The 21,015-nt window shown below is 40.5% G+C and overlaps 1 protein-coding gene across 1 annotated transcript; it reads right to left on the reverse strand.

The window, feature by feature from the left end:
• Positions 1-1,539: 1,539 nt before the first annotated feature.
• vwc2 (von Willebrand factor C domain containing 2) lies at positions 1,540-20,681 on the reverse strand. The gene is made up of 4 exons (XM_026356193.1): positions 20,572-20,681; positions 12,999-13,728; positions 11,468-11,597; positions 1,540-2,069 (listed from the first exon to the last, which is right to left on the reverse strand). The coding sequence occupies exons 2-4, from the start codon at positions 13,647-13,649 to the stop codon at positions 1,918-1,920; spliced, it is 933 nt and encodes a 310-aa protein (XP_026211978.1). The 5' UTR covers positions 13,650-13,728; positions 20,572-20,681; the 3' UTR covers positions 1,540-1,917.
• Between the last annotated feature and the right edge of the window lie 334 nt (positions 20,682-21,015).

The following is a 21,015-nucleotide window of genomic DNA, read 5'->3' on the forward strand; positions in this document are numbered from 1 at the left end:
CCTGGTCAGAGTCATTACTTCACTGATAGATACACTGCAGGTAAGCTGCTTTGGAAATTAGACATAGGGGAGTATTATCTTGCACAGTGAAAGAATATAGAGATGACACAGCATTAATCCCTCTAAATAGAAGAAACAAGGCACAAAAAAATGAACTCTTCCTATTACGAGTGTGAACTGATAGATAGGAAAGAAAAATCCCACAATCATGTGCCACTTGTATGCACAAGCACAAGTCCTTTTTTTTTCCTGAGTGAATGGTTTTAGAGGACCCTTACAGTCATAGAAACAGAAGAGTTAAGGCAAGAAACGCTTAATAGAGCTGTGCCACCGGTTCCCTGCTGCTCAGAAAGAAGCCTGTCACGTAGCATGTACATGCATTTAGGCTTATTTACCCCGATCCTGCCGACTGGCTGACAAGCACGTCTCACTGCTGGAGATGCAACATCGTTGTCTGGCAACGCCTTGATCAAAGAGTTTTGCAGTGTGGCCGGCACATTGCAAAGGGCGACCACAGAGAGCGGTGCGTTGCTAGTGGAAAAGATACTGTAACAAGGAAAACAAGAAACACGGCATGTGCATCCATTCATCACTGCCTGCCCTTTAGTGTTCATAACCTAGACTTAAATAATTAATCATCGTTTAGATGGACACAGTGTAATATACAGTAGATGCATTCACTACTCCTCATCCTCAAATTGAGGATAAATAAATGTGCTGCAAGTCCTATGACCTTTCAATTTCTACATTTTGGAATCAGTCTGGGATCAATGACATTGGCGTGTCCAACCTGACCTTTATTAAGGAAGTTGAAAATCCACAGGCAGCAGAGGAGATTCTGTATTCTCACTTCCAACTACCCTTCTTTAGAGTGCGGTGCTTATAGCGATTGGAGATGAAACCGCAGCCTTGCTGAATAACTTACTATCCTCTTGATAACTCATTAAATATTTACCTCCTGCTTTGTGACAAACGCTTGTCGTCGTCTAACTTCAAAAACAGAAAAATGCTAAGAGCTAGAGAGTGGATTTGTCCGAGCTTGTCACATTTAAAGCTTACCTGAGACGTAGCTAAAATGTCAAATCATTTATTCTCATGGAAGACTGTGATTTGCTTATTCTATCTCAGCATCTGTTGAAACTGTCAACATTTTTATTCCTCTGGAGGTACGACCCCATCCGTTCAGAGAAGACTACACATGAAGACCAACAGCTGTAAAGTACCATTTAAGCATTTGCAGAGCACAGATTGGTATTTATTTGAAACATGAACACACAGTACCAAGAAAAGATACAAAAAAAGCACGTTTAAATCAAAGCACATTTGAACATCCCAAAAAGATAAAAAGAAATCAGGGAACAGTCAGTTACTCTTGAATTATCTTCTGTTTCTTCTGTTGTTTTTAACTTTGCACTTGATCATCGCACACAGCAAATCTTTACCCATCAATCTGAAATGGATCACACATAGTCTGCACTTTGGTGGTAGAGGGGCGGGTGTCAGGGTCTGTCAGCCGACACCACATGTGGAGACATTGAGGCTTTCACCTCCAAAGACAGCTGTGTGTGTTCTATACATTCTGTTTATTATTGACCGCTGGTCCAATACATTGCTTATTAAAAGACAGAGGCTATAAAAAATATTTTCAGCTAGTTCAGCATTAATGATCCCTATTTTTGTATATATTCATAAATAATTCAATACATAGATAAATAGATATTCTGTGTGTGTGTGGATTATAAACTTTCATAAAAGCATTTTTTCAGTAATACGCGAGTAACTACAGTATAAACACCGAAATGCTGGAGGGCTGCTGTCCGACCCTGACGTCCGGGCAGTCTTGGTGAAAGGCCGAGAGTTTACATGCACATTGGCACTGGTGTTGCGTGCCAATGTCCCCTCTCGCTGTGCCAGTCTCTAGCTCCGTTGGCACTCGTTCTTACTGCAGGTGGCTTGACGCTCAATCTGCCATGTGCCCTCCTCGTATGTGCAGTAGCAGATTGTACACTCATCGATCTTCACCTCTCGGCCGGCCGGTATCACTGCTGTGTCCGCGTAGCAGTTGGGCCCTGTGTGTGAGAAAAACATGAAATGTAGAGCAGGACAGACAAAATTGGATTACGACTTGACCTTATATGTTTTTAATTTGCCTTTTGTGTCGTGGCTGCCATGTTGCACTATCAAAGAAGGCTCTCAACATTGAACATGCACGATTTCCTCTGGTCAAACACATGAACTGAAACTTGACCGTAGATCAGTTAATATTTTACTGTTCGAATTCTCAGCTGCTCACAGATATAAAGCTCAGACAAGGCTGCACTTATCTGTAATATTTTTTTCTGTTACTGGACTCACCAAGGACACTGTTCAATATGTAAAAACACAGTTTAAAGATTAAACATGCATTTCAAAGTCACATCCCTTTGTGCTGTCCCAAGGATCCCAATTTAAAATTCACTGAATTCATTGGGACTTTTATTAGTCTGGACATTAGTCTGGTGAAATACAACTATAAATCCTGTCGTTCTGGTGATGTTTGTTCTGCTAAGTGTGATAAAATATTAGAATATAATGAATCAAATAGGAAATAGGACCCTTTTTTTTAATTCTCACTAAATGCTGGGAAATGTTTATTTGCACTTATTGAGTATTAAAATATTTAGAATACTGTATGTAACATATGACAAAACACATTAGATGCATTTTAAATTAAAAATGAAGTTAATAAACAATACAACACACCCTAGACCAATAATATAATTACATAAACCTGGGATTTTACTGCTACTTGGTCTGCCTGGCGGCTAATGTAAGCTAATGTCAGCTTTGTACACTTTACTGTGATCTAGACTCATACTAAATTAACAAATGCAAATGTTTTTCTGGCCACAGCAGTAAATGTGTACTCATATCAGAGCATATGAGGAGAACCACATAGTCACATATTTCATTTTTCCACACAGTTGAAGTAAGAAAAGTGAAAATCCACGGTGGAATGAAGGCCGATGGGACAAAATCTAGTGTGAAAGTAGGACAGTTATTTATTGTTGTTACTTTTAGATGATATATCTGCAATGAACAAATGTCCACGGAGTTGTGCGCAGTTAGTGATGCGTCCTCTTGTTTATTTAAGATAGCGCCATGACATCTCTGTGAACCTGAATGCAGTCAGTCAAAAAAAGAGAATGAACACAAGAGACCACATGCACTGCCCTCCATTTCATTTCACTCAGTGGAAAATGGGCTCTCACATCTGGGCTTTCATTGATTGTTTCTCAAAATAGTGTTCTGGTTATGGCAGAGAAAAATAATAGATACACAGGCGTCAAGATTTGTGAAGACCGGTGGTGTCAGCGGGCATTTCTGTCAGGGTGTAATTCAGGATGAAGCTAATGCTGATTATATTTATCGTAATGGATATGAGTTTTCACTCGGGTCCCTTTAAAGGTGGAATCTGCCATTTCTGACATTTCCCCCAGATCTGCCATGACTCATCGATTGGCTTTGTAGCTACTTATCGAAATAGCTTTTCCACTGGCCATCATTACCGTGCTCTTCAGACCACTGAGCGACCACTCATGGTTTATAGAGGGGCATTTTTATTCATTCTCTATTTTTTTTAAATTATTATTTAGACTGCTTGATTCACTTTTAGGTGTACACATGAGACACATGTATTTTCCTCCTCTTAAGACTGGCTGCAGTCCCAAGTAAAACATAAATCTTGCTGATAGTGACTCTTTTCCATACATAATATAGACGGAGTGGGAATTGTGCATAAAAATCAAATTAAGCACTGTTTCGCACTGCTTTAATATACATGTAGTGCTGAAGTGCACCCCAAGGGACTGTTCTTTTTTTTATTATTTTGGAGGGAATTGGCTCTCACTAATGGAAATTTTGATGGTAGATAGGAGTTGTTAGGAACTGAGTCCTGCAGGTAGCCATGAGACATGCAAATAACTTGACTACCACTGGAGCTTGGTTTATTTTGGTGCTTTCTTCTCCTTGCCAACATTGTGTGTGCAAAACTCTCCCCGCCAAGCCCACAATACCAAACATAAATGTCCTCCTTGTATCACCTACAACATTACCTCGTTTGTACTTGGTGTGATGGGAAGGGTTTTGTCTGGTGAACGTGCCCTGTCCTTAACCAGTGGCTGGAAAAAAGTGCTCGTAAATCATCCATTATCTCACAAGCTGCGCCGGCAAAATATAAACACTGAGGGAATTGCTTCCACAACATCAGGTATAGCATAACAATGGCTATTTCCCTTAGACTAACAAGGTCTTGAGCCACTCTGTTGTATAATTAAGATGCAGATAAATGGGGAGTCTTTCAGCTGCAGCCACTGCATTTCATTGGACGGCAGCACCCAGAAGGAGTGCGCTGGCACATCAATCAATGTGAACAGTTTGCCGAGGCCTGTCAAAACGTCAACCCTAACACATTTATAAGTCTTCAGATGAACACACACACACCCTATCTGAATAACAACTCATCCTGTGGCCCATGCTGTTGTCGCTACTGATTCATCATCATTAGCAGCATTTAGAACACAGCGTCTCCAATAAAAGATGCATATGTCAAGGATACGCTGGGAGAGAAAAATGTGCACTTTACAAAATAAATCAAAAGTACTTCCTCCTGGAGCTGGGATTAAACCACAGCCTGAGAGATAGTCATTCACATTTGCATGACACTCATTTGTGGTAATTAATGCATGAATTCAATACCACTGTGCTTACTCATTGCTGTCATCCTATTACTCTGCCATTCATATCACACCCACCTTTTTGTCATTGCTTCATTAATATAATATACCCTTGTCTCTCCATCACTCTCTGTGGCAGAAAGAGATTTTTTTAGGCACATCGGGCTTCATAGCGACACCCAACGACACAGAGACAAATGGACTGTGCATGTGCATGAACAGTTGGACCCAAGCTGTCACTACACAGCGTTAGAAGTTGGCATGGGCAGCGTGTGAAAAAGATAGCCATTAGCACCTGTGGCTTTTGGCTCTGTAGCAGAGCCAGATAATGGATGGGAAAACGAAGACACGTCCTGATCATCACACCCCTTAATTCTAAAATGTTGAAAACCCGCAGAGCCCCATTATAAGGTAATGGAAAGAGAAGAAAAGGAGGAATCACTCATCTTAATGCACTTCTTGCGTACATTTGCATTATAAATGTAAAAGAAAAAGACCTTGCTTTGTAAAAACAAGAAATGCTGCATCAAATGGGTTTGGATTGTTAAATATGAACCATCTCACATCAAAGCTGCAGACGAGTGAGTTTTTTATAGAAGTGCCACATCATGTGAATGTTTGCATACATGTGGCCACTACTAATCTCTGCGGTGGAGCAGCCCAGCTGCATACAAGTAAAACGATTGTCATAGTCAATGTCCTTCACAAGGACAAAGACAAAAACTCTCACCGGTCAGCACAGTGGTGACCAGGTGAAAGACTCTACTGGAGAACTTTCATTTACTTAAACCTCATAAAAAGTATATTTAAAGCTTTGATGTCAATCTAGAACATTTTATGTTATTTTCTGTATTATGAAAAATGTATTTTGGAGTGACATTACCATTAACTTTTATTCAAAGTAAAAATGACAAAATAACACCTAACAAGCAGACCAAGGCTGGAAACCACAGATGGACTCAGCAATACTCTAATAAAAGACATAATGTGACTAACAATTACCTTCATTAGAGTGACCTTTCTCTGTTGTTCTCATAAGTACGAAGTTCAGTGGTGGAACATTGCCTTTAGATAACAAAATATAGTGGCGTTATGAAAGAATTCAACCAAAAGACGAAAAGTAGGGGGAGAAAACCCTTTTTAAAAAATTAATTAGATGATGTAAAATGTCCTACTTTCCCTTTTTAGTTTATCTAAAAAATTTAATCAGTGTGCACAATTAACAGACACCATATACTGAATCAATTACTGGTCATATTTGTTTGTTACTGAATTAACTCAATATTTTAAAAGGAAGCAGTAATTGTACTAAATAGGAGATTACTAATCACTGAAAAAAAAAAAAAACAGCACCTGAGTCATAGCTTAGCAACAGGCCTGTTTTGGCTCAGATCACTCCACATACTACAACAGTGTAAGCGTGATACAATGTATGGAAAGAGGGTGTAGAGTGTATTTGTTAGACTTTCCATAAACACAAGAGCAAAGGTGTAAAGAGTGGCCTGAACTGCAGATCACACGTCAGGCTAATGAGCTAATTGCATACTGTGATAATGTGGGGTTATTTCCAAATGCAATGGACATGATACTAGTTTTGTTAATATGTGGGGCTGAAAACAAATCTGTTCAACTCTGGGCCATCCAGTGTGCATATTATCACATCTGCAGCTTTGTGCAGTAGACACAAGGATGTAGCAGAATATGCTCTGTCAAACTCTCAGTGAAACCGAAGCTCAACCAGGTAAAAATTGTACTGCGAATGCAGTGGTAAATTTTCCACACAGATATCAGTGTAATTTATTGTACATATATGCAATGTGTGAGCAGAAAGCTTGACAGGGGTAGCAACAGTAACTAAGACGTTCAGCAAACAGCCTCTTACAAAAGAAGCATTAATTTTTTCATTCACTAGCTCTGTTCGCTACACTGCCTCACATCTGTGTTGTCAGGACAGGATGGAGGCTGCTTCATTTGGACAAACAACACAATTTCACATTTATATAAACAACTTCCCTTTCACATGTTTTTTTTTTTTTTTTTTTTTTTTGATGTGTTCCATTAAAAAAAAAAAAAAAAAAAAAAGTCCATGTCTTAAAAGGCCGTCTATGAATCATGCCTCTCTTAATTTAAATGAGTCTCTTTCCCTCTTGGCAACCAGGCTACCATGTCTCATGTTGTTCTATTTGAAGTGATTTTGGCTCCGGTTCAGACTGTTTATCACACCCACCCTCCCACCCCCAGATTAGTGTTGACCCTAATGTCTGAGTCTTTAAGAGCACCACTTGTTTCCTCATGCGTTGCCAAGGCGATACCCTGCAAGAGCAAAGGACAAGAGGGAGAGAGCCACGGCCGAGGTGCTGAGGAGCCGAGGAGCCGAGGAGAGAGGCTTCTTTTGCTTTCCTTTTTTTTTTCCCTAAAAGCAGAAAGCACATGTTGCAGCTGAGTAAAACCTTGGCTTAGATTTTATACCAAAGCACATGTCTTTTACACCTGTGTGTTGGAAGGAAAACAACAAGCAGCGGGAAAGAAACGAATCAAGCACTGTTAAAACAACGTATAAAGTATGTCATTCCTTATTTCCCTTTCTGACTTATGTTGACTATATCTTCTTTGCATTAATCAGTATTGTTTAATTAAACTTCATGGTGACGACAGAATGATAGTCACAAACTTTAGAGGGTATGCAACCATTTAATTGCAACGTGTCCCCGTATTTTAAGATAATGAGTAAAAAATGATGAGAACCAGCCTCCATTCACAGCTGTTCTTTGATATTCATGAACAACTGTCTGGGGTGGATGTTAGCGATACCTCTCACTTTCATCTTCCTCCCCTGGCTCTTCCCCGAGTGTCTCCTTGCATACAGGCTGAATAACACATCTAAGACAGGGTGCTCTGTCATAAGCATTGATTCTGCATGCCTAAAAAGGCCAAGATAATGCCTGTGCATAATTGAACTTAACAAACATTGAAATGCTTCATTGTGATTTATATCAATAGTGAGGAAAATGGTAAAGGGGTGAAGGCTGCTATCTGGGTGATGACTGATGAGAAACCAAAGCTCTTTTTTTTCCTCTTTACAGATCTGATGTTTCAATCTTTCACCCCAGTTGTTCCATTTTCTCTCCCTCCTGTGCTTTTTCTACATCTCTATGCACACTCTTAAACTCTGTGACACAGTTTTCTTGACTTTTAGGCGGCGCTGCACATCTGGACGAAAGCCTTCCCGTTAATGAGTCGAGCTTTGATGTGACACTTCGGATGCATCAGAGTTCCTGCGAGGTCTTAACATCTGCCTGAGCCTCAAACAACATCTGTATACAAGACAAACAACAGAACCAGAAGAGGAACTTTCTGACGACCTCCAATAACCTTATTTTACATCATCCGCATTTCATCACGGAGCTACCACTGCGGCACTGTCTGGTACTGAGGGCTGCATGATCAACAGTGGCAAGATAGGAGTTGACAATCAATGATCTTCATCATTAAAATGACGGTGTGTGTATTACCTGGCAAAGATGCATCATGAATAAAGTACAAAGTGAAATCCAATGTATCATTATGTTGACATTGATACAAGCTGAAGAGCACTCAATAGAGTCATTAAGAACGATGTCTCATTTACTTCTGATTACTTCTGCTTAATATATCTTGCAATTATTTAATATGGTTTCCCATATGTGGTTTATTTTTTTAACATATTATTTATTATATATGTGTTGTGGTGTCAAGCCTTGCGTGAAATTAACTGCGAGAGCAAATGAAAGCATGTGACAATTACGGCTTGGAAGCGACATGTTTTGATTGATTATCCCCTGACAGAAATCTCAGTTTTCTCCCATAGGTGGAAGGTGAGCAGCAGTGTGTAGAGTCTGACACTTACAAAGATGTTCGGTGATTGGGGAGAGTGTTTACACCTCGTGTTTACAACTCCATCAGTCCTGTTCATCAAATCAGAGCCAGAAATACTCCTTGTCCAATAAAAGGCTTTTAAACACATACTGATAGAAGTCAGCTCTGCTTAATTAACAGTGTGAACTTGGATGTTCACAGCTATCCAGAATATGTGAAAATACCAGCGGGAGGCATAGAAATTAGAAAGGAAGTCTAAATGATTGGTACAGACATAAAAATGTATTTATTTTTAACATCAAATTCTCACCTGCTGCGGCTTTAAAAACGCTGCCGCCTGACTGCTGCACAAATGAGGCATAAATGTTGCCATAGGCTATTTCTGCAGCTTCATGAATACCACTCTGCTCCTGTAGATTAGTTTAAAAGAGTGTTAGACTGAAGTGACAGAGGTTGCATGACAATGTAGAAACAGACTCCTAATTATAGCTTTAATGCCACACAGGTGTATGTGTGAAAGGAAATAATACGAGCAGGGATACTCATTAAAGGGCCCTTCAGAAATGTAATGTTTCACTTAGATAATTCTGGGGGGAAAAATTCGAGATAGATGTGTTTAATGGCCACAATCCCAAGAAACAAAGACCACGAGATTCTGACTCTTTCACGGTTCAACTCAAAACCATTTCCCGTGCGTTTTCTAAGTGGGAGGAGCCATTTCACAGCCAGTAGGTTCATTGAAGTCGAAATTTCAACCTGTGCTTTCAATCTGAGTCCAACTTCAGCTAGAAACATCTGGCCACAAGCTAAAACTGATAGTGCTGAGAAAACCGACTACTATTTGTAGCTTTAATGGATTTACCAATTTTGAATTTAATTTAACACCTACAGTGCTGTGTTTTGTTCACTAATTAAACAACTAAGCATTTTTAATTTGCTACAGCGTTGATTTGTGCATCTCAATGCAACGGCCGTTGGGAGTCGTGGGGGCAGCAGCATTTAGAGAATTTCTGCATTGAGGTAGATTCAGTGCATCATTAAAAGAAAAAATCTGAAATTTACTCTAAGGACTAGCAGCTGCTCCCACTTTGCAACACTTAAAAACACTCTCTGCCTGATAGAAGGCTGCATATTCCTAACTCCAAACCCACAGTTTACATCACAGCCGTATCCTCATGATGAGGAGCGAGCAGAACTTAATGAGTAAAATTGGTGTAGTGCCACTGTAACGGCAGAATCTCAAAACTTAGAATAATTTTAGTATTTCCAAGTCAGACTGTGCAGTAACTTAGCTTCTTAGACATAGAGAGCCCTGTTTATTGAATGGTAATGTGTGGTAATCCTATGCTAATAGGGACTGATGCCATCTTAAAACAGGAAATCCTTGTCGGCTGAATAAACCCGTGGATTTGGTGGGACTTTTGAATACAGATGCATGCTCTCAGCGTCATCTGTGCATATACTGTACTGTAACTACTGTACATCTGTCTCCTTGACTGATGTGACTTTGAATGCAACAACAACAAAGCCACGGGGCATTTCACAGGGGAAAATATGGAGCGCTGCCCAAAACTCTGCACAAAGCATTCTCAGCTTGATCAATATGTGCATATATAAAAAGTGGGTGAACAGCAAAAAAAAATGGGAACAAAGGACCAACGTGTATTCCCCAAGATTACTGCGAGCAAATATTAATAGAGTGAGCAACACTCTGTGCCTACCAGTGTTTTCAACTTGTTATCTCTGAAGGTTGTGAGACAGGCTTTTAATTTGCGTGGGACAGCCCCTGATTGATAACTACTTACAAAAATTAATTACATGTAAATGATGCATTAATTATCCTAATATTCAGGGTGTAATTATAACAAACTAAATAGATGGTAGGTGAATAAAACAGTATATTTTTATATTATAAAATGAAACAAATTATTTTCTTACTTTAATGGGGTTAAGCTATCTTCTTAATAAGTGTTTTTGAAGATAAAGCTTTGTGCAAACAGTTTTGTCCTTTTAATTGCATAATCATTTCTAATTCTATGTTATAAATGCTCAGATTCAACAAACAGCATAAAAATCCTGCTTGCAGCTTATCTGAAAAGTTCAATATTAGCAGTACTGTTGTCTAAGTGGCTCAAAGAGAGCGCACTGTAAATCTTGTCTCCATCACAGTGATGCTTCATGCAGATTGCTTGCTCTTGTTCATAGTAGACAGCACGCGCCACTTTAAGATTCCCAGTCAGAGATACATATCGCAAGTCATCATTCTTTTTGCTGAAGGAAGCAATGTTGCTGACATTGCCATGTTGCATTAGAGTCACGGCAAGAAAACAAGGGGACATAATCTAGGACATGCTGTCTAGAATAATCCAAAACAACTTCAGATAATCGACTCTGAGCTGCAGAATTCGTTCTCAGACAGGTCAAAGCTCTCAAACTAACAGGATCATAAACGCACGAGCTCTAGCAGCAAAAAATGCAAGCGCACCTCATATCTCTGTAGCAGGCGGCAGCGACGGATTTGGAACACACACATCCTCCATCGGATAAACATAGTAATTATATGACATTAAGAGTGAAAATGGCACATAAGGCAGTGTTTTACAGGAAAAACAGGCCATGACTCAAAATTCATTAAACACATAGTGGGTGTCCACTGAAAACAATTCCATTAGGTCAAATATGCAGAAGACTGATATGACAAGAGGGTGCAAACACCGCAGTGCAGCACGCTGTGTGCTTTGTGTCAGCGAAATGAGTGTCGTGCTACCTTGCTCTCATAGCTTCTGTTGAGGTGCCCTTGAGCAAATGCATTTGACACTAGTGTGCTGTAGTGGAGTTTCCTGGCAGACTGGCTGAACTGGAATAAAGTGCTGTTGAAGTAGATTGTCTCCACTCACCACTCTTGCAGATGGGGCAGCACTGATCAGGCTCGTACTCCGGGTCCACACACTCTGTCTGAGGGCAGGCTGCCACAGAACACAACACTTCACCGCTTGGCTCACATCGGCACTTCTCGCACGGAGACACCTGGATAGCAGAGAAGAAATAGTAATTAACACCCTGTGTTCACACACAGGTACGCACACACAGAAGAAGAAACAAATCTTAATTAATTTCTTGCTATCTTTGTCTCTGGCTTTTTGTTTGTCTTAGTGTCTGTCTCTGTTTTTCCACTGTTCTGCATCTCTACAGCTACCTTTGTCTACCACCATGCACCGTGCGCACACACGCACACAAATACTCTTATCTGTCTGGTTTAAGACTGTGTGCTTTCAATGCAACCAAGCATCCATAAGGAAGCGCCATCCTTCTCAACTTCATTGGCAATGAATGCTTCATTTTAGCGAGAGCTGAGTCGAGAATTGAACTTCACTATCCAATCAGGGGATATGGCGAAATCAATAGGACAGGGAAACAAAAGAGAGATACTTCCAATTTTCTTTGTGCGTGAACAGGGTTAGAAATGACTTGGTTATCCAAGCGTTCCTGTATGTCTCAAAATAGAACCATTGTGGGACAAAGGCTGGGACTGAAAGTATACAGTTTGAATTCCATCCAGCTCCTATATTCCCCGTGAAAGGCTTCATTTAGCAAACACTCATACAAAGCTGTACACCTTCAGTCTTAACAAGAGAGCAAAGGTTAATTCTACCAGCGTTGTTGTAGATTGCAGTGGCTTGCGCCTCCGCTTGGTACTCCACTGTGAAAAATGGAGCTAGGCAGCTCTTAGCGCAATGCCCCAGAACTTAGTAATCAAGCATAAAAACCTGCCTGTTGCTTAGTTCCAAAGCATCCCCCCACCACACAGCACAAAGGCTGATGTATGCCACTTGCAAAACTAGAGGTTTCTCTCAGCACAGCCATGACATAGAGCCATCAGTAACACAGTAACACAGAGGAAGAAAATCCCATTTTAGCCTTAACCTCTTGCCAGGACCCTCAGAAACCTAATATGAAACATTAGGTGCTTGTAAATATCTGGCCTCTCATAAGAGACATTGCACCAAGATTGTGGTGCAATCCTGACTGGAGCCTTTCAAAGAAGTGTGAGAAGATAAAACATTAAAGCCCTCGCTGGTGCATGTCTGTGGCTCTTCATAAACACCCACATGCAGCGGAGTGCTCTGCAGAGTTGTAGCATTACTATGACTGTAACTTTATCGTGTGTATCAACAAACTGAATATAGAAACACTCTGCCGAAGATGCTTTCTAAATTCAGCCTCCGGTGATATTCCGGCGTTGTGTAAGAAAAAGACAAGTGCTGACCTTTGCCATTATAAATCTGCCTGCCTGCTTGCTTGCATGCTGAAAGGCAAGGTAACTAATATAATAATAATAAACTCCACTGAACGGCAAGGAATGTTTCGTCAGCGTTTCTTTCAAGTTTGAGCGTGTCAAATGTGAGTGAATGCAGTTAATGGGCTCACCTTAAACTCTTCGAGTGAGGCGTAGATCTTGCCCCGAAACTCACAGTAGTTCTTTTTCTCCTTGCATTGGGGGCAGCACTGGCTAGTGTCCACTTTAATGCAGCGAGGGTGAACCTTGGGACATTCTGGCTTGGAGCACAGGGGGCCCTCATCTGTGCAGAGGCAAGGGCATGTTGAAGGGCCCGGGGTGAACTGCTCGCCGATGGCAAACACAAAGCCGCTCTCATCCATGCAGCCTTTCCCCCTGTAGTCTGGGTAGGCATACTCGTCGATGGCATCCAGGGATAGAGTGACATCGCTAGTGGGGCCTTCGTCTATTTGGTTCATGCTGTCCTGTTCACTCCACAGCTCCTGGGACTTCCCGCCCTTAGATCCTCGTGCCTGGGAGTTGATGTTCGGCCTGGTGCGGCTCACGGCAGTTCTATTGGGGCCCAAAGCATTGATTTCTTGTGGCCGCTGCTGAGCACCATATCCCAGCGGCTCCTCAGGGGCCAGCTTGTCCTGATGTTTGTCCTCCCTGGCTTGGGTCAACACCCTTTCCAGGCGTTCTCGGCTCACTGGTAAGGTCGCGATGGGATTACAGTGAGCGCTGCTTATCATGAACCCAAGAACAAAGAGAACTTCTGCTGTCATGGCAACGAAGTGCAGCATCTCTCCCCACCACCAGCGAGGTGGGAAAACACCTTGGCTCACATAACACACTTCACATCTCAGGTGTGAGCCAGTCCATCTGGAAAGAGAAAATTAAACTGGGGTTATGTGCTTAGTATTTTGTCACTTTTTCTACCAGGTGTGGAGTTTCTCTCACTTGGCCTCTAGAACTGTGCAAGAAATTCAGACAACTTCAGAGCACTGCTGCACCACGTCAGGCAAACATCCCGCTGAGTGTGATGCGAGGCTGTAGGATCACTGAATTGGATCATCAGGATAGGGAGCATTCATAGGGCCAAGTTAGGAAATCGATATTGTAACACTTCCTTGCATCAATTGGTGCCAGCAGTTGACAGACTAAGAGGAAATGGCCAAAGAAGAACCTGAATCTACCGCTCTAAAGGTCCTGCTACTCTTATGGAACAAAGAATCAGGATCAATGACTGCTCTTTTTTTAATGAATCACAACCAACTGTACAAAAGGAGAAATTGATTTGAAAATAGGACATAATTCCAGTAGTAGCTGTATCAGTTTCAAAATAAAGTCAGATCCGCTCCTGCTGCTGCAAAGAATTGTATGTGCATCAAAACCTTCTCTAAAAGAAGCAGACGCCTAAATGTCTCATTTTGTTTTAATCAAAAGCGCATCACTTCCTATACAGGTTTCAGCAATATGAGGAGTTAATATGCAGCTAAAGTCAGGTGAAATCAAACTTTCCACAGCAAACATTGCAGAGGCTGCACATTTTTTAAATTGCTACAGTCAATGTTTTTGTTTTTGGCTCTTTCTTCACTTAGAGTCTTCGAATTCAAACGTCTGCTATGACGCTTAGCTGCGCTCAGTGGCCTACTTTCATTCATTTCCTTCTCACGAATGTTCGGTGTCGGTGCTGAGCTCTGTTTAACAGTCTGCAGTCACGTTGACATCTACAGTTTGGTTTGAAATGTGAGATTACTCTATATCGACCGACCCCACAATTAACTGTAAAGTCCTGTCTGTGCTTGTTTAAGAACAGTACACCATATTGATTAATTTGTCAGTCTCAGTGAACTCAGCTAATTTTCTATATAGCGGACGGAGGCACTGAGCAAGATGTGAAGAGCAGCTACATATTAAGTAAACCATAAGCACACAGGCTTGTAAAACCTAGAAAGAGCTAAGAGAACACTGGGACAATCACCCACATTAATTGTATCTGACTGAATCAATAAAGCTAAAGTCTCTCCATATGTTTAAGTTATTCATTTTAATATTCATGAATTCTGATCCATTCTGAGGGAAAAAGACTGAAATTGACTGCTGGCACGCCAGAGGTATTTGAGCAGTGTTTTAGCTGAATTGCTATGTTTGAGGCAGAATCCTTGGAGCTGCTGTGAGGAAGCGGAACGAGGTGCATACCGATAACGCTGCAGCAGCTGAGAGGGAGAGTAAGAGAAAGATGAGCCCAAGCCTCATTAGTAAAATGACCTCATTTGGCTTTTTTTCAGACTCACCTCTCCACCTTAACAGCTGTTACTGGCTGTCACACAGATACCGCTGCTGCTGTGCTCTCCATCAGGCTGTGTTCAGGCTCAGGGTGGCCCTTAGGCTGGATATCAAATGTGCACAAGCTAGTTATGACATTACGGTATCTTAAAGGGTACGGCTGGCAATCTAGCTTTGTTTTTCTCCCCTATGATGAGATCCAATGAAAAGATCAACACCACACTGATCTAAGTATTGTACATAACCACACCTGCCACATTGTCTACTTGCCACATAATGAATACTTTAAGTCTTGCAGCTCAGAGATTCAGCTGTTCAACACTACACCTTCTTAAAGCTAGATACAATTACACAGTATTCGAGATGAAGGATAATACAATTCACACATTTACTACATCCCAAAAACTCTGTGTCTGTCAAATAAATAGTTTGCTACTTGTATTACATTGTAATGCCATCTTGTCATCATTAATACAGATCACATCTTTTCTAAATGTCTGTCTAATTAATTCTCAGCCACACATTACAACATCTGTCAAATGTCATGGAATTTAGCAGGCTAGTTTGAAAGACAAATAACCCACAGTCCTTCCTTTTCAAAAGTGCTTGATGGTTTTTAAGCGTAAAAATGAAAAAGTCACACTAGAAAAGGGAGATGAGTAACCCACCCACTTACTTGTATTGAGCATTTTCAACATGGATAGTTTTTCTTACTACTGCTCAAGTTCAAGTGATTGCAAAGTTTCTAACATTTATGGTGTTGCATGTACTGTAAGTCATTTTGTGAAAGGTCATGGATTTATCTGTGCCCTACAGCCCTGCAGAGAATTCAGTTTCCTTGCTTCACTGCTCTACCTTGAACACTTGCAAAGACATTCTAGCAGAAAAGAAATGCAGAAATACCAACTCACACACTGTACAACACAGTGTCTCCTTACACATCTCTGTAGAATTGGCTACAACTTTATGCTATAAACTAATGCACAAGTCGTAATTTAAGTGTAATCGGCACATAATGTCTGATAAACTGCAAGCATAATTCTATAGAGTCTCTTTTAGGATCAGGACCCAAAGTAGCCACACGATAGCACAGTTGGAGTAAAAAATTATGCTGCGCTCAGACTCGTAAACTCTGCACAGGTGTGACCTGAAAAGCCCCTTGCTCACTTAAGCCTAATACAAAGTTCTGGCTTCAGCCGTCAATCAGCAGCACACAAGAGTTTATATAAGCCAACATCACTGAGTTCATTCACACTTCTAACACATTTCAACACCCACTTCAGAGCTAAAAATCAGCTCTGTAAGTGGAAAAACAACTCTCCAATTAACACTTGGCAGCTCCCAATAATTGTTTCTGAAAAACCAAACACATATTAATGCCATAAAATTAGCTGTATACACTGTCACTCTGTCTTAAAGAACAGTCACCTTTTATAACTGCGCAGGGCTAAGTGGTCATGTGGTTACTCTTTTTCCATATTGGATGGGGAACTGACAGGACTCGGCGTGGTTCCAAGTGGTCCAAGCAATTACCCAACAACATAAAGTTCAAAATTGTTTTATAAGTCCAGCTAAAAGTGGTCAATTAAAAAAGAAATATATGTGAGGACAATAAAAAAAATTCAGTCAATTGAACATTTTAAAATGCAGTTGCAGTTTGTATTACACTGTAATGAGTTGGAGCATTACAGTTTGGGAAAGAGGCAGAAATCTCCTGTGATAAAATATGTATGATAATTAACTCCAGTATAAACAAAATTCCCACATTGCTTTACTGTTGTACTAAATTGTAATCTGTTGTTTTTTTAATTGATTTTGTAATTAATAAGAAATGATGCTAGCAGAAGCTAGGAGACATGATGAGTGTGGCAAACAAACCACACATCCCTGGAGTAAAATACAGGTTTTTAAAAATACATATTACTAAATTACTAAATAATGTCTGTACACATTATCAAAGTTTAATTGGAGTTGTATGAGAGTTTAAATAAACAGAGTTTTATCTTCTAGTTCCTCCACCACTGAGTCTATCGGCTGCAGTCAGAGCAGGGATGTGTAAGTTGTCATTTCCACCTTCAGGCCTGACAGGTCGAACAGCAGGAGAACCTCTGCTGGAAACTCAACAGCAGAGAAAACACAGTTTCCATGAAATGTAATATTACATCACTAGAACAGTATCACACCTGAGAATCTTTGGTGAGTGACGGATGGTAGAATTGCAGGTGTAACTCTGGGCCTCTCTGTTTTTAATAGCCCCATAATCCCAATCGAAAATAGTTTTTAATGACCTTAATGATTGATTGACTCAACAAATGTTATTAGAGTTGCTTAGAAACCTTAATTTGAACTAATTTCCTGATTCAGAAGGCATTGCTCCTGTTGGAGGTCTCAGACAATACATTAAAATAGAACAGACTGTATTGTCCATATCTGGGAATGATGTTGACAGTCCTTGTTATGCAGTGTGTTTGGTTTTCTGTTGGAGTTTTAGAATTTCTCCATAATATGTGTAACATGGAGTTCAATCCTCCTATCATACAGGATATACTGTAGTAACATCTGTGTAGGATAACACACTGCACATTTCTGTGTCTGTGAATGGTTTTCAGCAGAGAAATATACGCAGCATGTCCCCTTTGTTAAGTGCATAGGACAGGTTTGTAGTAAAGATATCCCATATACATCATTTTCTACAAATTTCTACTCAAACTCAGTTTAACTCATACTTAAAGGCAACAAAGAAATTATAAATTAATTAAATAATTGTGTTTACAACAATAAATGTATTATTGCCAAGCAGTGTCGTCCTAATGTAGGGAACAAATACCTCTGCTTGTAAAACCTGCAATTGCGTTTTATGTTTTTTTTTATAACTGTGTTTTTACTCAGTCTTTAAATGCTACGATGCTAAAACACTTATCCGTCTTAAATCTCTAGAATGCACTTTTTTGAGATCACAGTCAAAGATCAATAGCGGCCAGATCATCTAGAGTGAAAATGTGTTTTCCGTTTCCTCAAATGTGATGTGCTCTGGCTTCAGAAAGCTCTACAGCTTCATTTTCTGCACACCGTTAACAGTAATTACCACATATGCAGCAGGAAATTAAAATGATCCCCTGTAAATGGTTAATTTCACAATAATAAAGTTGCGTTTTGTTATTATGCTCCCTTATTTACATTGCAAATTTTAATTCTGCCAGTCCCCTGCACTATTAGTTTTGAGGACTGATGATGTTTCCACTTTGCACTGACATTTAAATGTTGCTGTGGCTTCCTGCACTAGAGAGAATGAACTCAACATTAGCCTCAGTGTTTGGCAGCAGGAGGAGGTTCACTCATTATCGTCACTGTAGATATAAATCCTTCTCTCCATCAAAGGCCAAAGTTCTGTTTACATCTCAGACTATTGAACGTAGCTGGTTTGACCAGTGAGGTGCAGAAACAATGATTAATCAAGCAGGGATTGGACCTGGCTGTTGGTTCACAGTTCAATGATGCTCACCATCAGATTGATTTATGACTCATAAATTATTGTCGTTTTCATTTCACAGCAGAGTGAATAAGGCCCATGAGTCTTGACACAACAACCTGAGCTCAGAGTTAAATTTCAGCTCTGCCATGACTAATAAGATACCATTATTCATATAGATTGAATTGGCAAGGCTTCAATAACACAAAATGTGATGGTTAAGCTGCATTAAGGTTGACCTGCCTCTTACTGTTTTCTTAGATGTCACTCAGAAACGTTTCTTCCTGGGAGGATTAGAGATATTTACTATATATAGAGTAATATGCACTGAGTCAGTGCTCTCATCTCCAGGAATTTTCTACACCAAAGATATTTGTATTTTATTTCTAATTACCTCTTGATATTATAAATAGGCAAATCGGATGTTAATTTGAACCTAATGGTGGCAACAGCAGAGAAAATGATATGGCTGTGGTCAATGCATCCTTCTGAGTTTGGTTTCCGTCTAAGGTCGGGCATTGTTCACATCAGAGAGAGTGACACTGAGCCGCCAACGCAAGCGTTCACATCTTCTTGGAGAATAAACTCCTGCAATGTCCCTCTGCAAAACCAAATTGGATGTCATTGAGAGGAAAACCATCTCCTCTGGGCTAGAATTAATTCAGACACACAATATGCCCTCGCCGCTGTGTGCACTTCATTTATTGCACATTAGTGATTCTCCTACTTACACTGTTCCAACATCCCAACATGCCATTGACAGCACATGGAGAATGCAACAATTTACTTTGAGGTCTTCTTCGATTTATGACAAAGCAGATCATGGGGGATGAGACATGAAATGTTTAGACAGTGGTTGTGGCTAGTGGGCTGGGATCCGACAGTGCTGAGAAAGTATTGAATTAATGATGCCACATTTAAAACCTCATTTTTATACAGATAAACAGTGTGAAATGGTGAAATCCAATTAGAGCAACAAGCAACACTAAGGCAGGATCCAAGAGTATTAAGCCATCTGCCAGTGAGTAAAGATTGCTGCAGGGCTGTCTAATTGAATTTTATCCTCTGACTGTAAATCTTACAAGTGACCCAAATCAAAAGAAAGTTTGCCTAAACATGCATTGAAAAACCAACAGCCCTTGCAAAACTGTCATATAATCTTAAGATTATGTGTAGTGGAACAAGGTGAGAATTTGTTCATGTACACAAAGTCTGCCAGGGAAAGACAGAAGCTGAGAAGAGTGTAACTCAGCATGCTGTTTTATATAATTCACACAAAAGAAAAAAAAAAAACATGAAAAGATTACAATGATGATGATTGCAAGCAGCCGTTTTGATTTTGTTCTGTGTCACACCCATAGGTGGAGTGACATTTAAATTAAAATGTGAATAAATCTGCATCTAACAACAATCACCCCAAACATGAGCGGTTATATTTTCAGGAAAGGGCAGGTTTTCAACCTCCTATCACTACTGGACACAGTAAAAGTATTACATCTGAATACAGTGTATGCTGCCTAGTCTGCTGTTAGAGGCTGTGTTCACTGGGTGTTGCATCTGGAAGTGCTGTAAAGCAGACAGAGTCTTTGTGCAGCTACTGAAATCCCTCTGTTACTTCTTAGAACATCCTCAGTCCAATTTACATCAAAATGCCAACACTGCTCACTTACACTAATATGAAGCCTCCACAGGTGCAACAGCCTTTTTCTGCAGGTTTCAACCATCTGCCTTAGTTTTCACAGTCAACCTCATTTACATAGGCTATGGCTTTTATGGTAGATGCTATTTAATTTTCAAGCACGGTGGCTTTACTGTAACAGAGTGAGTGAAATCGTTATGAAATGCACACAATGAGAAATTCTAACATTCATTCCCAAAGTTAATGTGAGCCCAGCATTCGAGCAATTTAGAGCAACATGCATAAATAAAGAGCTGCATCCCCACACAGCAGCATTGATGTAATTCACCTGTGGTCCTCGGAGTCTGTCTGTATCCGTCAGTGCGCTGGGTTGAAACACAGCCTTCGGACTGTTGGACAGCGGAGATAAGACAGCAACAAATGATCTGTAGTGAAGAGATGGGAACTGACGCTCGTTAAGCCAGTCAAATGCACAGTTTCCCCGGAGGATGATCGCAGGTCATCAGCGTGTCGCGCTCAACTTTAATCGCCACAGTGAGTGGAGAGTGCGCTCCGCACCCGGCGATCCGCCGCTGTTTGCAAGTGCCGCGCAGCCACTGATGTCCCTGCTCTGTACTGGCACTTTGTTTCTCACGGTGACAAAAAAAAATTAAATAATTTAATAAATGGGTTGAAAGCAGTAGCGCTCCGACGTCATGTTCGGCCGAGCGGCCGGTAGATGGCGCAGTATAAAAAAAAAAACGAGGACCAACAGGCAGGCAATTAGTGAGCC

This window comes from Anabas testudineus, chromosome 15, assembly GCF_900324465.2.
Source record: "Anabas testudineus chromosome 15, fAnaTes1.2, whole genome shotgun sequence".
NCBI lineage: Eukaryota > Metazoa > Chordata > Actinopteri > Anabantiformes > Anabantidae > Anabas > Anabas testudineus.